Source organism: Salarias fasciatus, chromosome 20, assembly GCF_902148845.1.
Source record: "Salarias fasciatus chromosome 20, fSalaFa1.1, whole genome shotgun sequence".
Classification (NCBI taxonomy): Eukaryota; Metazoa; Chordata; class Actinopteri; order Blenniiformes; family Blenniidae; genus Salarias; species Salarias fasciatus.
Genome location: NC_043764.1, coordinates 27,894,350 through 27,912,154, shown reverse-complemented (window position 1 = coordinate 27,912,154; position 17,805 = coordinate 27,894,350). Strand labels below are relative to the sequence as shown.

Sequence of the window (17,805 nt, the reverse complement as noted above, 5' to 3'; positions counted from 1 at the left end):
TTACGCAAGTTAAGCTCCTCCCACAAGAACGCGCGATGAACGCCCCACGACCAATCACGGTTAGAGCCTCAGGGGCTCTTCTGATTGGTCAAAGATACCTGGAGCTGTCGAGATTCCTTTTCAGCTCAGAACAGAGATAGATGGAAACGCTGCGCCCTCGCGGTAGTGCAATTATGCTACACTCCTAAAGGATTATCAATGGATACTCTAACATTTAATCCAAAGAAAACACAGAAAAATTAGCATTGACTAGCAAAATCCTGCCTACAGCACCTTTAAAGGACCCTTATCCTGCTTTTCCAAGTCAGCTAAAGTCATCTACAGTCAATAATGAGCTATTTTATCACCTGTATTTCATCCACATTTTTCTCAGTGCAGTAAAGTAGCAGATGCCCTTGCCAAAATAAGCAAGGGTATGAAACTATGAGACTGGTGTCAAATTACAAACACTAAATCCTGGGTGTTGGCTGAATATAATTCAGACTTCCTGGAGGCTGGCTGAGTTTTCCAGTTTGTTAGGAGTTCAGATTAAATGCGGTGAAAAGTATTCCAGAAGCAAGTGCATACTTCTTTTTGAGGAAGCTCCAGACTGCAGCGAACACTCAATTCACATCAGTCACTCAACTTCAGTCTATCAACTTTTGGCCTATTTCCTCTTTCAAACCCAAGTCACGCTGCTCCTCCCAACCAAATTAAGACGTCTCTCCCTCTCTCCGCTGCTCTCTGCCGCTGTCTGTCTCTTTGACCGTCTCACAAATCACATTCTGATCAGACGATCACTCATCTCCTCACCGTGATGGACAGACAGCTGCGGTGTGTGCGTTCCGAGGTGTGTTTGTGTGGAAGTGAGGAGAGGACGAGGATTCAGTTGGTGCCACGTCAATCAAAAGTATAATGGTGAAATACTAAATTCTGGAGAACTGCATTGTAATTAAAGTTCAATGAACATTCCAGGCTGATACAACCATAAGAGGATCATTTAATAATAAAGTGTTTTCTAAAGTGTGTTTCTTTCCTGATGTGTTTCTTTCCTGATGTGAATTTATCATCAGTTTTCACATTTTAAGCAGAGCTTGGAGCAGTGCTGTTATCATAGTAGCCTTTCTTTGTGTAGAAACGTAGAAAAAGTACATTATTATCTCCGAGGTTTAAGTAATACATATTAAATAATTAGAGCTTTATTTAATATTTGATTGTTTTTAAATTGGTGAACAGGAAACCTTCAGAGTTTTATTTTTTCTGACAAGGGAGAATGTTTCACTTTATGTTAATGACTTTTTTCCTACTTAATCTCTGTGTTCAAGACACCATCACTACAATGCTTTCAAGTGAAAACAGAAAATTTACATTGCTTTTTGGGGGTCCCTTTACACAACAACGGTGAAAACACAACTTTCTGAAATTGTGTCCCGAGGTGGAACTTCTGGAAAACACTCCAACTCCATTGGGGGATCACAAGTTTTCAAAGATGCTGCTGCTGCACAGGAACAACATGGCTCGTGTAAATAGTTCAACCATAGCGATGGACTTGATGTGTGCTCTTCAGTCTTAAATTGAAAAGTTCTTCTCCGATAAATTGTACTTTTGATTTCTTTGAATTTAGGGCTTCATGCATTTAACGATCTTGATAAATCTGTGAGGGAGTGACAACAAATGATGTAAATTCATCCAGTTTGAGCAATCAAAATAGTGATTGGCTAATATGAAAATAAGTATTGTCTCGGGCAGCCCAAGCAATACTCACATCTAAAACCACAGATAAAGCTGAAGCTACAAAACAACACAACCCATCCATAGATTCCTGGGAGACTGCTGACGAGCTCTGGAGCTACTATCAACACTTCTGGACGCCCGTCCCCGACTGCTGTCAACTAGAGAAGCAGAGTCTTAGAGAAAGCTGCACAGTGGCTATTTGTGTCTGCTTAAGGGCCATTCAAATCACAAAAACAAACCATAAAAAGTGTTTACTGATGCCATCGGATAGATTAAAGGTCAGAAAATGTCAAGTATTCAGCTTGAACCTCACATTCCCGCCGCCCCAAAGGCCTTCCGCACGGTGCCACCCTGTTACAGATGAAAGTGTCTTTAAGCAGTATACCCCCCGACGTCTCTAATTTGCCCAGGCAAGACAAACACTCAGACATGCTGTTCTAATATTTATCTCCCCAATTATCTCCAGCGGGCCAACGGCGCTTCCAGAAGATTTCAGGATTTCTCCTTATGATTCCCCAATGTCGCTGTCTTCACTAACATCTTTTTGGCAACGTTAAAATTGGACAAACACCAAAAGAAAGTGCTTTAAAAAGACGGTGGCGGCGGGGGGGGGGGGGGGGGGTGTAGCAGTCTTTTTCTCCCTGACCTCCAAAAGGCCAGAATTGCTGAGTGAATTGAATACGAAGCGCTCTGATGTGGTGCCAGGGGTAGGGTTTCTCCACCGCGCCGTGCAGCGCGGCTCGCCACATTCCTGTGCCGTGGCTCGATCGATGCACGGAGGTACATCATGAGAGCATTATGCCACTGTCTGAGCACGCCTCGTGGAGGAAGGCGAGGCCAGGCGCTGCCGGCGGGTCACCTTACCAAGCTGTTTTACAAGAGGAGAGGCTTGACCTTGCTCCTCGAGTTCGGATCTGGTCGAAGACATCTGAGCCTGGGCTCCTCGTACAAGAGTACATGAAGCAAATTACAAATCAAATCAAGTCCTCGGGCTCGATTAGCCAGCTTTGAAACAAAATAATAGCTTGTTATCCTGGGGATAAGTGAGTAAAAAGCTCACCTTGTCGCTGTATGTTGGGAGCAGGAGCGGTATTTATATGATAAGTAAGCCATTTGGTACAAAGGTACAGTAGAAATCAATAGATTATGTGCTGTAATCCACTTAGACACTTACTTGGAAGCAATTAGGTGATCTCACCCATCGGGACGTTCGGGATTAAAGAAATATTTCTGTCTCGGTGACGTCAACGGCGGAGGGTGGTGACAGGATGACAAATCTCTCTTGCCCCGCTGTTTTCATTCGATTGGGACAATTTTGAACGAGTAATGAGGAAACAACAGTGATGGGGAAATTGATTTAGCGCCGCCGTTCGTTTTTTTACGGCCGCAGAAATGACACGATCTCGCCGAGCAGACGGAGACAGAGCGAAAGCTGGAGGCAGACAAAGATATGCGGGGCGAGGAGGAACATAGAGAGACTCCGAGTCAGTGTGTGGATGAGTGTGTGCGTGTGTGTGTGTGTGTGTGTGTGTATGTTTGTGTGTGTGTGTGTGTGTGTGTGTGTGTGTGTGTGTGTGTGTGTGTGTGTGTGTGTGTGTGTGTGTGTGTGTGTGTGTGTGTGTGTATGTGTGTGTGTAGTGGAGGCGCAAATAAAAACGTGTATAAATCCATCGCCAGCTAATCGAAAGCGCTCCTCTCATGGTGAATCAGTTTTATGTTTCAGCATTCGCCGCCTGCTTGTATGCTCATATTCTGGTCACCGCCGCAATACTGATAGCAGGCCCATAATGCCGCAGTCCACGCCACCACTTTTAATTATGCGCGAGTGAATATGGGAAAAGGTAAATTGCTCTGTCAAGCTGGGAAATGGGCTTTTTGATGTTTGAGCTCTCATCACTTGGCATTTCTATTATTCAACAAGGAGACAGAAACGGAGGGATGAGACGGAGGAGGAGGACAAACAGGACGAGGGCGCTCCTCACTTCTGAAAGTGATCATCAAAGAGAGGACGGATATGACAGCCTTCACATGACATGGTGAGAGGAGTCCGATGGGAAAGGAAGGCAAGATGGGTTCCCACAAGACTGTTCAATTTTAGATCAAGCATGGAAAAAAAATGTTCATGCAGCATATTCACACAGTAAACGGTAAAGTGCCAATCAAGTCACGTAACCCCAAAAAACATATTAGATACAGCTGAGAAGTGCATCATGGGATTTAATAAAGGATGTATATAATGCTGAATGAAAAGTAAATAGGGATATGCAGTATACCCATGTATACCCTGAAATACATCACTGATATAGAAATGTATAAGACAGAGAAGACTTTTAAATAAAGGTATCAAGTGTCAAAGAAATAAAACATTTGGAGATTGGGAAATGATCACCATGTGCAAGCCAAGGCGCCACATTTCAGAAATGTTCCTCCATGAATGAGATCATGAAATATAAAGCTAACAATGGCACAAGCTGATCCTTAAAATTTGGTATAAAGATCAGCCTTCTTTCTTAATTCAAGGTCGTGTAGTTCTGTTGATCACAATGGACGCTGGGTAAAGTCGGGTTCAGCAGGTTTCCTGTTTATCACAAATGAAATGTCAGTGTGAGGAGAAGGCGGTAGTCACTGTTCTACACTACTGTTCCCAAGCCAGCTCATCTTTTTATTTCATTTATTTAAATGTTTATTAAACCAATCAAAGCCACACGCTGTACCACTTATAGGCGAAGCTCATTTCCAACGCGCTTCCACAAATAGGAGCTTGTGTGTAAAAGAAGCAGAGCATTGTATATGAATATTTACTCACTTTCACGGGAAATCATGGCAAGTATTCTGACCAATTTTTGCAGAGATTCCAACAAAAAAAAAAATCACCTTCAGCCAATGAAGACGATAATGTAACTCCTCTAAAGTATGAGCCAGACTTTAAGCACACATTAGCGGGTATTAAAATAGCAAAATTGGACTTGAACAGGGCCAAATGCACTGAGGCCGTGGGCGTTAGACTGTGTGCTTCAGACCGTTAAAATAGGCCTCAGTGCCTCCAGCCTGTCGCTGTTGCTGGGCGAAGGTAGAACAATTAACAAGAAATTAAAACTTGCTAGATAACAAGGCGCGTCACATGAAATCAGGCCATGCTTTCCAATAAAAGTAAGTTTTAAAAAAGTCTCTTAAAAGAGGACACTGGCTGAGACAGTCTAATTTCCTGAGGCAGGTCACTCGACAGCCTCCAGGCTCCGCCAGCAAAAGTTCTGCCCACTTTAGTTATCAACCTAAAAATCTGGAAACTTTCACAAAGGTTTGAGAATAAAAGGCCTCGGATATGATGCTGTGTTTGAAATCAGCCAATTAGGTCAAAAAAATCAATTTGCAGCACAGCAACAACTTTCTAAAATTCTAGATTTACAGCATGGCAAGTTGACAAAGTGGAATGGTTTTTCTACTGCCGTATGTCTGAAGCCAGAGTGATGCAATATGAGATTACCATGTTTAGCCTTATCCCAGGATCCTACAGTCAAAGAAGTCTGAGCAATAACCTGATAGTTGATCAATGACAGAAGAAACTGTTAATCTGTACATCACTGGTGAAATAAAAATGAACAAAAGAGAATGTTCAGTTGAACTGATAGGGTTAGGGTTAGAGCACATATTCCATAGCTTGATTTTAACTTGGACATTTCCAGAAAACGACCATCCGATTGTTTGGGAATCACGGCGGTGGAAACACAAAACTTTGCAGAAACATTTATTCATATGTACCCATGAATCATGTGCTTTCAGCTCTAAATCACAGATTAAAGAAAGTGTTCGGTTTGAAGGGCAGATTATATTGTTACAATGGGACATCTCGCTGTATTCTGGTCATTAGTGTTGGAAAGTTGTTGGTTCAATGTTGAAAATGTCTGCAGGTACCTCAGCTATTCTTCTCATTCAGCTCGTAATCTTCAAAAATATAAATTGGACTAAAAAAGCAAACAAACATTTTATTTCTGAGTTCTCTTACGAGACAAAAATCATTGAAAGGCAAGAACAAAACATCTCCATTCTTCTTCACCCTTGGCTTTACTGGAGACCTTAAATCCTCCGACAAGTTTACTTTAAGCAAAGAGGGGAGGTCCTGATTTCATTCTGTGCTGGGAGAGCAGTTACCCCAAAAAGTATTACCGGTATGAAGTAGGTAGATTTGGAGAAGGGAACACAGCATACCCTGCAAGCCAATTATTTTTTCCCACCTCTTAGCCCTCGTGGTCTCCTGCTCCATTCTCTGACTGGACTGTGAATTTGGTCAATGTTGAAGCTCTGGAAGTGAAAGACCATTATCCCGCCTGCGAGGAGACGCTCATTTCAGCTCCTCTTCCTTGCCAACTTCTGTGATTTGGAATTTTTCAGAAACAAAATGACATAGATGGAGAGGAAAAAAAATTGCAATTTGGAACAAAATAAAAAGTTGAGTGCATTACTCCTTTGAGGAGGAAATGAGCTCGTGTAGACTCAGCTACCATATAATTTACTAAAATGAGTCCAATCTCACTTTGTATTTTCCGAAATACCTTTTTCATTATTCTGACAGCACTCTGACTTTATTTTCCAAGAGGAAAAGAGAAGTGGAGGAAACCTTAAACCATTCTGCATTAACTCGATCAGCAAGCAAAACTTTGTTACATTTAGGGACAATCATGGTTTCCCCAAAAATGAAAGCCACGTGGTTACCTCCAACGAGCAAGGGTGCAATTTATGGAACAGCCATGGGGGGAAAATGAGAGTTCACTACATTATCGTGCTCCGAAATGAAAACAGAAAATTGTTACACAGCTATTGTAGGAACAAATCACCAAAGCACTGCACTTCTAACGCTATCATTGATGTTGGGAACTACACACAGGAAGGGTCGCCCTGGATTCAAACCAACAACCTTAGAGCACTGACCAGTTGAAATGATGGCGTATTATTGAGTATTGTGAGCATATGTTAAAAAAAAAATAGTCAAACATCCAACAAAACCACAATTTGCAAAGAAAATGAGCTATAAAAATAATTTTTAAAAAGTTATTAAACCTCAGAAGAAATCAGTATGACAAAAATCTAAATTTGCAAAAAACTATGTTAAAAAAAACATAAAATATCTTAAACTGTACTTTGAAGACGGGATACAAGCGCTATAACAACACTGACCTATGGAAGCAGTGATTTCTGATTCAAAGAGAACACTGGTGAGAAAACATCTAATTACATTAGTGAATACACATACTGCATTTAGAAAGAAAGTTTTCTTAAATGTAAATGTAAATAGTAAAGCAGCTTGTATGTATTTTTACTTCTCATGCTGAGCAAACTGAATCATATACGGATTTACGTTAAGCTAGGCTAATCGCCAGTTGACTCCAGAGTAAAACTTTAAGATCACTATGAGATTCTGTAGATTTTCTGAAGCAACAAGTACAAACTGCAAAGCTAAAAAAGTAGATGTACTTCAACACTTTGTCAAATTCTTCTAAATTTAAAGAGACCACGGAGAGTAATGAAAAGCTCATACTGCCTGTGTAACACTGCTAATTTACCCTATTTGCTGTTTTTTTCTTTTTAGTACAGAACACAAAAAAGTAACACAGAAGAAAAACAAACACAGTCTATCAAGCAGATGAGTTCAGACTAGCTTGCACTTTAGCTGGAGCTGCTGATATTTCTACTGCTACTTTTAGCCTTCCTGATTATTCTGAGCCGACACAGGTTTTAAAAGGGAATTCCTATTTACTATGCAGCGGAAGAGGAGTGTGTCTGCACCACTTCACAGGCTATGTTTGCAAAATGTAGCGGCATCACCTCGGATCATGTCACCGCCGGAGCGTCGCGGCTCCGGCGAGGCCTCCCCCGCTGCCGCTGCGCTGACATGCGCCAACATGTAGTGGACATATCAGCGCTCATCAAAAATAAAACGCCGCCTTAAATAATTGAGAGAGACTTCCTGGTCGCGATAGCAGTCATCTTTAATGCAGATGACAGGAGATAAGAGAAGAAAGCTAGCTGGCGTTCACAGCATGAGCCTTCTTCACCGTTCTGGGGACGCTTCCGCTCAACAGGAGGACATCGCTGCTGGCATAATGCTTGTACTATTATTTTAATTGGGATCATCACTCATGCGGGTCTTACTCAGCTTCTGTTGGAAGGTTTCTTGAAGCAAAGCGTTTTGCTGAGACAAGACTTTCTGGTTGGATTTCGCCATGACAAAGCAGACCAACAATATTACTCCCGTGTGTGTCTAATACACAACAAAATGCACAACCTCGTATCCCATCAACACCGTCAGGGATGTCCCAGGGAGACTCTGTCACCTGTAACAGTAGCTAGCATGTCTTAGTGCATGTGCTGTGAAAGCTGTGTAACGGAGGGAACACAATGATCTCAGTCATCTCAGGCTGAAGAGAGTCAATCAGAGCAGTCGAGTGTGGTCTTCAGCAGTGCAGTGAGAAGGGTTTGAGGAGGGTTAGAGCAGGACTGACTTCACAGCTGTACAATCACACTGCGTGACAGCGTCAGAAATGTATTGACTGAAGCCCAATTTGCAAGGCATCTCAAGTGAAAACAAATCGTTTCGGCGTTGTTTCAGGAAAGTTTTACATCTGTCGGACAGCTAATGCTAATGGCTCACATGTCGTTAGCGTGTTTTGATGTGTGCAGCCAAGACCAGCACACCAGTCTTCGTACAGATGAACAGTAAACTCGCATATAATGAATCAGAAGTGTACATTTCAGCTCACAGCGGTTTTTATCCATGGTGGAAATTCTTTATCTTCTCCCAGCACGTCAACAACAACGCCGTCCACGTGTATCGCTTACTCCCCACATCCTCTCTGCGCTCATTCATACACGTGGAAGTCAATTAAATCTAATCGCTGGTAAATTACACAGCACTTACATGCGGTTATTGTCTACGTAGTGGGGAAAAGTCTTGTTGAAGGTTATCACACCGAGGTCATTAAGCGTTATGAGATAAGAGAGCCGTGGCAGGTAAAGAGGAGCGGTGGAGGGAGAGCGGAGACCCGTCTCGATCCGGCTCTGCTAAACGAGATAACTACACCTCCACGTCACGTCGCTCCGCTCTCCGCCGAGGGGAAAGCATCATTGATCTTCTGTAAATTTACTTTGTTGACCAAACTACGGTTTGCCCACGTTGAACAAATATGCAGAGGCTGTTATTCCGCTGCACCCCTGGTGGAGCAGCGGTGTGGGGCTTCATCCTATATGCTACTTTTTAATATTCATGAGCGCTTATGACTATGTGTATGGAATACTGCTTAAGCTGCAACTGCGGAACTGCGGTATGTATGCAATTAGCCTGATTGCTTGCCCCCCCCCCCCACCCCCCCCCCCCCCCCCCCCCCCACCCCCAGTGAATTTTTTTTTAATATATCTTTCCTCATCAACGCTTTGCGGTGAATCTCAACTCGGTTCTTATCCTCTGTCTTCACTGTAAAGGCATCACAACCTCTAGAGAAAGAGACCATTGTTTTGGAACTGGAAAGGCGTACCGATTATTTGGGCCGGAGTGTGTATTTACACATGCATAACTTTCTATTTCACACGGCAGCGTGGCCTACCTGTTTGTCGGTGAGGGCGTACAGGTACTGATGGTCGGGGCTGAAGAGCAGGTCCCTCAGGATCGGGCTTCCCTCGCTCACCACCACGTTCTCATACAGCAAAGCCGGCTGGGAGACCGAGTTCACCAGGATCTGGAAGACAAACAGTGCAAAACGACAAAGCGGTGAATAAAACGCAGTCGTAAATAATCCATTTTTACAATTCTAGTAGCAGCGACCTGGCAAAATACCGTATAAAGCGAGGTTTATTTACTGCGCCATTGTGAGACTGCAGTTCTCACCGGAACGACTTAATATCAAAGAAATAGTCCCCATAAAAACAGTCATATATTTCCACTGCGGCCGGAGACGGGATGCAGACATGTACTTGAGGATGAAGGTTATGATAATAGTCACAATGTGACAAAAGCATTTTCTGTAGTTACACATCGGGGAAAGACATCATATCGATGCAGACACCTTACCATCGCATTAAGGCGTCCGTAAACCGTATATCACCAGACACCGCTGGCCTAAAGAGTTTCCTTTGGTTTATTCTGTCTGCTAATCCAACTAAAACAGAGGAAACCATTCACAAGTATTGTTAACAAAAAAAATCGGGGTTTTTTTTGTGATTTTTACCTTTTTCATTATATAAATAAATAACTAAATAAATAAATAAATAAATAAATAACAAAGTTGCCAGAAAAAAGTTGAAGACTTAGTTGATTAAAATTGATCGAAAAAAATATCAGAAAATCAAAACTGTAGATGGAAATTCAGCGTTTTCGTCAACTTTGCAACAATTATTATTTACTATTGACACCTAATTCACAACAATGATACTGCTTACATCTAAATTCATATGACCACGGACAGCCAGTCATTAGCTTTTTAAAATCACAAAACTGTTTAACAACTTTTTTACCACGATGACCTCGCACAGTGGAACGACAAAGGATGTAATACTGTTTGGGCTTTTGAAGGACAGAACAGGAATTTGGCTCCAGCATCACCGTTACGTTATCTGAGCCAGTGTAATTCTTTTCAGTAATTGTGAGAAGAACGTACAAACTTTAAAAAGGTTGCAGTTCGACTGGTCAGACGTTTGAGCCACATCCTCAGTATAAAACTAGTTTCAGACGAGTCGTTGTGCTTGTTGCCAGACATCAATCAACATCCGCGTTGGAAGCTGCTCACCCTGCGCGACCATGAGAAACTCCTCTAATCTCACCCAGCACTCCCTCCATCTTTCCCGGCGAACGTCTCCTGTAATGCGGCGCCGCTTTGTTCGGGAGGAGCGCCGCGCTCGCGTCTGGCTCGTGTAAAAGCCGCCACTTCGCCTTTTCATCTGGCGCGACTCTTCACACAAGTTTCCCGCAAAACGCGGCCGTCAGCTGAAAAGCAGCCATTGAGGCGGCAGACGACGATTTCAGCACTTTCATTTGCTCCGCCACAATTTTCTGCTGAAACTCCAAAATTACAGGAGTTTGTTAGCGCGCCGCACTATAGAGAGAGTAACAACAGCACGCCGCTGGATGGCTGCTCTTCACTAGCATGAAGGAAACGGGCGCGATTGCAGAGTGATGCCGGGTCGCTCCTTTTGTAGCAGCAAGTAAATCTTCCACCCTTCCCTCTGTTGTTTTTTTTTTTTTTTTTTTTTTTTTGTCTGGATGTTTTGCTTTCTCATTTCCCAACCTCCATCTGCTCATCCATCACCTGACAGCAGTTCAGTCTGCTAAAAGTTTTTCTTTTTGGTATTTTCTGTACTCACTTTGTCATATCTCTCTGTCTCTCTCTCTGTCTCTCTCTCTCTCTCTCTCTCTCCCCACACTTCTTTTTTCCTCCTTGGTCTCGACAGTCTCCTCGGTTATCATCTGCCAAATCACGAGCAGAGTTCCCTTAATCTTAGCGCGAACAGAAGGTTCATTAACAGACAGGCTGTCATCACTGTATGTGCTTTTGTTGCTTACGAAGAGGAAGCGGCTTTGGTTAAAAGTCAAGAGCGTCGGTGAAGCAGCTTTGAGGAGTTTCTCAGTCGGATACTGAGAACATGAAACGATGAAATGTGAGCAAGACGGGCCGGTTCTGTCCCGATACCGTGTTCAAGGTAAAAGTTGGGTGAGTTTAGCCTTTCATTGGGTAAAAAAAAAAAATAAAAAAATGTTTCTTATTTTAGTTTATAAGAATTGGTGCCAAAAACTGAGGCTCATCCATCAAGGTTATTTGAGAAACTCATTTGGTGGAACTGGAGTCTGAAAACAGCAGAATCATTTTTTGCACCTTCGAACCAAATACAAGTTTTCTGGAGCATTAAAAACTTATTTTACATACAAATAAACATAAATAACAGAGTTTTTTTTTTTCATTACGGAGCCAGAATTGTCAGCGTGTACCGTAAATCCTCTTATAGTAGCCGGGGCTTTTATTTCTCTCGACTGTAGCTGCACCAGGCTTTTAACGGAAGGAGGCATGTATAAGAGAGAGGCTTGTATTTTAAAATTTTCAAAAAGAGCAGGAGGATCTTTTGTGTCAATTTGAACCCAGTAAAATGTACTGAGCTCATTTATTTTTTCCAATCGATGTGAAAAAATGAAATCTCAACATCGAGTTTAATGTTTTCTGTCCCTCCGCCATTTTTACCGGACGCGTGTAATACACACAGTCGCCATACCAGGAGGACTGGCGCTGTAGCACAGACCACTGTCAGTACAGCGCTGTAGCGCTTCACTGAGAAAAATAAAAAAATAAAAAACAGGCTTGTATTTGGAGGCGGCTTTTATGAGCTTTCTTCAAAGACGCACCCGGTCATTAAAGGAGACGGGCTTTTACTGGAATACAGGTCATTATTAGAGGATTTATGGTGTATAAAATTATCAACTGACAAATATAGAGTTTTCCCAATTAGTGCAAGTAAAATAGAATAAAATCCCAAAAGACTTCACATTCATCACATTTTATGCAAGTTGCTTAGTTTTAAACGACCCAAAACTTCTTCAAAGAAAAAAAAAAAATATCGTGGTCAGAAACCTGTTGCTTGTTAAAAGTCATTGTATGGTTTCACCACCTGGAGTCCGGTTCTGATTTGCGCTACTTTCTGGGCTCTACTATAAAGAAATAATGTGATTCCCAGTGGGAATACTCGGAGCAGCAGGTAGATTGGCTGCACAAAGGGACTTAATGGCCTTTTTTTGTAGCTTTATATGTTGTAAAGTCTCCACATGCGTCAGGCTGAACCTGTTAGTGGTTTGGACTGGTGGGCTGTATGTTCAACACGCCGACCTTCAGGATCCGGCGAGTGTAAACCAGAGGTCTGCAACCTTTATGAGCAAAGAGATGTAGTCAAGATTCCCAAGTCACAAAACATGCTGATTATCTGAAATAATGTAAAAAAAATAAAATAAAACAAAATCTAAAAGAAATTACTATTCATATAATCAACTGTCACAGGTACAATTTCTTTACATTTTAAGCTGTTTTAATGGTCTTTTCCTTATGGACTTAGATATTTAGCAGCTATTTTTTTTTTTTATATTTGTACTCTTGTACTCTTTTGTGTTATCTTTTTCTTCCTTTTTTTCCTTATATTTCCTCACTTTATACTTTATTTATATACCTATACTTTATATATAAATACATACATATATGTGTATGTATATATATTTTTTTCTTTTTATATTTGATCATTTTGTCTTTCTTCTTCTTTTCCCCTTTCCTTTCTGCTTTCTTTTCTTCTTTGATTTTTTCACCTTCCTTTCTCGATTTTTTTTTAGATTTTCCTAAAAGGCTGACGGCTGTTTTACCTTTTTTTTTTTTTTTTTCCTGCAGATTCACCCTTTTAAAAAAAAAAAAAAAAAAAAATCAAGTGTTTAATACAAATAAAACAAAAATTAAAACAACTGTTTTTCTCCATGAAATATCCAGAAGCTTCATGGAGCCGCTGCAGAGGAGCTGCAGAGCCACATGTGGCCGCCGGTTACAGACCCATGTGTAACACCCCCCCTCCCCCCGCCCCCCCAGGCTTCTGATCCCCAACAGGTGGTCCAGACTTTAATATCATAATATTCAGCAGAGAGTAGAAGTCTGAAGAGAATCCAGTGATTGAATGGGTTCTTTCAGTCGGCGTTCAGGAGTGCAGAGCAGCCAGCGCTGCCAGCGAGCAGAACAGATGTTCAGACGCCACGAGCATCGCACCGGCTTGTTTACTGAACCCATCGCTGGAAAAGTGAAATACGCCGCCGAGATCAGTCAACCTCTCCATGACTCCAGCTTTCTTGGCAATAACCCAACCTAAATTGAGCATTTGCTCACTTTCCGGAGTGTATTTACTTCAATTGTTGCATCAGTGCATGCACTTAACTGATATCTCACAGCTACTGTTCTTTGAGGGAAAAAAAGTTTTAATTACACAACTTTTTGCTGACTTTCAATAGTGTGTGTGTGAATGTTTGTGTGTGTGCGTGCGTGTGTGTGTGTGTGTGTGTGTGTGTGTAAAAAAGAGTTGTGTCCCAGTTGTTACAGTCCAAAGGTCATTTGTTTTCGCGGTCCCCGATGCTGCTCCCTCATGAAGACACACAAACACCCAAACTTTTATTGACGTCAAGTGAGTGTGACCTTTTGTTCCTCTGTGTTTCTGGCTCTGGTGTTTTCCCTCTCTCGCTCTCTCTCTCTGTCTCTCTCTCTCTCCGTCAAACAGCACTTCCACATTCTCTCTTCACACACAGTCACAGAAAACCCTTCGTTCGACCGGAGGAAACCTGCTACGAGCCACAAGCTGCCGTCTCTTTGGCGATAAGTGAAGGAGCGTAGCGGGGAGGAGGAAGGGGGGGGGGGGGGGGGGGGGCAGGAATCAGACCAGGGAGCGCGCTCTGCCCCGCGGCGCCGGGCGGAGGGCAGTTGGAGTGGGATTCAGGTCAGCTGGCACAGGGGGCACTGCAGACTGCAGCAGGTGACCGGAGATTCTCATCGAGTCTGGTAGCCTGCAGCTTCCTGCTCTCCTTCGCCGACCTCTGCACTCTGGAAGTTTAGCGCGTCCAAACAGACTCCTCACTGAGGGACCAGCAGCACGCCAGGCTGGGAAACTTTAGTACGGAAATGGTAGAATCCACTTTTTATGCTCAGGCACCATCATTTCTTAGCGGACCTGCAGGACAGTGTATAACAATTCCTTAATGAGGGCTTAACTATGTATATATACTGAGATATATAATGCAGGAAAGAAGCACTGACAGAAGCAAAGTATATTTTTATTTCCAAATAAAACTCTTCATTCTGTCTTTGTGGCCCAGAGCCGATCCCCAGCCTGCTGGTTGAGGCTCTGCAGTAACTCACTGAAAAATGACATTGTTAGCTCGCTGTTCCACTTAGAAATAAATCAAGGTCATTTATGAGGTTTGCAATTAACTGAAAATGATTTAAATACTGACTGGATGGTCAGTTCTGATGAGTTTGACTACTGACCTTGAAATGAGTAAATTTTATACTTCGATCAAATATAAATTTATCTAAAAACAAAAAAAAAACAAACTGTCATCAGTAAAGAAACTCGTGTCTTTTAAAATAATGTACTTTTTTCTTTTTCTTTTCATTGATTAATGAAAGTCTGAAGCTTAAACTTCTTATTTCTAAGTTCTGATAAACATTTACTTTGTTTTCAAGCAGTTTCAAGCCTGAGAACTGTTCACCGCCCTCAGAAAGACAGAGTTTACGTCTCGTCTGCGATCAGCCTGCATTCCCTTAATTCAAAGCCGTAAAAGTTGGAGAAAAGGCGACGCCGGGGCATCTGGAACTTTCTTTCTTTTTTTTTCCAGTGTTTCCGTTTTGTCCAGTTTTCCAGTCGCCGGTACTTATTAGCAGCGATCCAGGGCTATAAGATGAAAGCAGCTCTCCTACAAACAGTGTCTACCTGTTTTTAAAAGGTGCTTATTAAATATGCTTTTATAACTACTCCCTGGATGATTATTAGACTACAAAAAAGCCCTCATAAAGCTTAGCGCTTTGATGTTCCTGACAGCTTATGAGTCATTAAAACAGGCGCTGGCTTTTTTTTTCTCTCTCCTCCTCTTCTCCACTGATTAGTTTACCTCTTTGGAGTGAGACAATCACACATATTTTTTTTTTTTTTTTTTTTTTTATCCCGCTCAGCAGTGCCACTCTCCCACGAGTGCACCCACATTAATTGCCGCTATTTGCATTGCAATTATCCGCCGATCAATTAGTTGTAAAACACGTGCAAAAAGGGAATGGGGGGGGGGAAAATGAAGTGACATATGAATGGAGTGAGTGGAAGGACAAGATGAAGTGTCGGGCAGAGAGCAGGAAGGCCATTTAAATTCCAGGCATGCGGTTAATGCTCTTTACCGGGGTGATGTACACTGACGAGGCGGGAACAGGTTGCGTGTCTTGGCTAAGGACGCCGCAGTTAAGGAATGCATCATGTCTTCGACCTTTCAGATGAAGGATATCTCATTAAAGCTACTGCGGGTCCGCGCGGCGTCCACAGATGTGCCGCTGTAAAAGAAAGTTGGGATCCGGATTTGAAGTTAAAGGTGACTTTTTTTTTTTTTTTTTTTTTCCTGATGAGACCGCAGCCCCAAACTCCGGCTCACTCATTCCTCATTTTTCCTCCCTCTGTGAGTCCCCCTCTCTGTCTCCCCGATCCTCCAGGGATCAGGCTCATTACCAAAACAGCGCTGATATTACCAAGGACGAAGCCGCAGCCGGGCGCCCGGACGCCGGTCCACAGGTGGGAGCAGAGATGCACGCTCAGGTGCATATGATAAAAATGATCAACATGGAGACAAAAAGTCAACAACAGAGAACCGTCTCACAGCTAAAGCTCACCTGGACTCCCCAAAACAGACTGTGATGTGACAATAATTTGCTAATATTCTCTGTTCGACTGCATCTGCAACTCTCTGTCTGGATTTCCCCCGTCCCAAAAAGAAAACTTAGAACAAACTGCGCGTAAGCAATCAGGCCAAATGCTGATCTGATTAAAATTACATCATGTATACACTTAATCTGATTAGACTGGCCCCGTGTGATTGGAATTGATTCTCACAGTCGGAGCCTCATGCGGTGTTTATTTTGTATTTTTTAAGAAGCAAAGTGGCGCCGCGTAATTGTCTCTTCATGAACAGAGTCTGAGCAACGAAAATAGTTCTTTGATGGTTCAGTTTCTAAAGAAGTGCAAACAAGCTTGATTAGTTGAGGTAACTACATTTGAACCTCGATCATGGGCGCCAGTCGCCACAAGCTAAAGTCACAGTGCTTTATGGGTCTGAGCTGCAGACTGAATGAAATCATTTTCAAAGAAAATATCACAACTTCCTCTTTCTTGATATTTCGTTATGGGCGCACACGGTGCGAACGTGGTCTGCGTCACAGCTAGCTGTGACATTGGCATCATTCGTATAGCAACACATCTGACAGGTAAAATTATAAATTATCTGCTGTTTTCTGACACTTCTTCCTGCTTCTGCTAGAAAACTTAAATTAAAAGGAACAGTCAAAAAAATCCCAAAGTTCCAGTTTAAGATTGGTTCATTATCAGACAAAATGCAGTAAAACTGACAGGAGGGATCGATGGGTCCATGAGCGCTTTGCCCTTCGTGCTCCAGAAGTGCGGCCTGGGACGATGATGATGGAGGCAGTTAAGGTGGGATGAATGTGGGCGGCGCAGTGGGACGGGGAGACAGATGCTCAGCGTGTGTGCACGAGAGTGTGTCGAGAGTGTGCAGAGGAGGACAATGTAATAAACGTGAACAAAGAGGAGTAATGAGGTTTGGCCGGAGAGCTGCACAGATTAATACCGCGGGGGGTTCAAACACCGGTCACACCTCTGGGGTCAGGTAGAGCGCTCCGACGCAATCACACGCCATCCATTCTTCTCACTTTTCTGCCTTCTTTTGCAGACCTTCATCATTTTAATGATCCTTGTTTCTCCATTCATTTCTTGGACTTCAGTCCCCGATCGTATCATCTTTTCTTGAACATATATGCTGGGCGGGTCATCCACTAGCTCAGCTGATGTAGCCACCACGTTAGCATCTTCCGCTACACGAGTCCCACTGAGTGAGTGTTAGCTTCTTTCAATGAGCAACAATACCAGTGCAGAGACAACAGACTCCCGTGTGGAAAGAAGCCAAGAGCGGCGGCGGGCTAAAGCATGAGACGATGGAGCAGCCGATAATGGACCGCTGGTCCCAGCACGGCAGGGCTACATGCAAAATGCGAACAAATAATTTATATTTTAAAGTCTGTAGCAACAAGTGCGGCTGCGTTTAAACAACACATAATCATTGAGAGGAGATGGTGAAAAAAAAACCCAAGAAAACAGACGCGTGAGTCTATTTACTGATTTGAAAAAGAACAAAAAACAGTGAAGAAGCAGGCAACTGCACGAATAGTTTGCATTCAAAACCAACGTAAAGAATGTCCAATGACCAATGAACATTCAAGTCTTTGATGAAACAGAGAAGAGGGGGGTGGATGGGGTGGATGGGGGGCTTTTTCT

At 42.7% G+C, this 17,805-nt stretch overlaps 1 protein-coding gene across 1 annotated transcript in view; it reads right to left on the bottom strand.

Annotated features, from left to right (window-relative positions):
* plxna1a (plexin A1a) overlaps window positions 1-17,805 on the bottom strand; it is a 235,418-nt gene that overhangs the window by 128,902 nt on the left and 88,711 nt on the right. Inside the window, exon 3 of the mRNA XM_030118875.1 lies at window positions 9,309-9,440. Within this exon, the coding sequence (XP_029974735.1) occupies window positions 9,309-9,440 (132 nt within the window). The remainder of the gene's footprint in view (window positions 1-9,308; window positions 9,441-17,805) is intronic.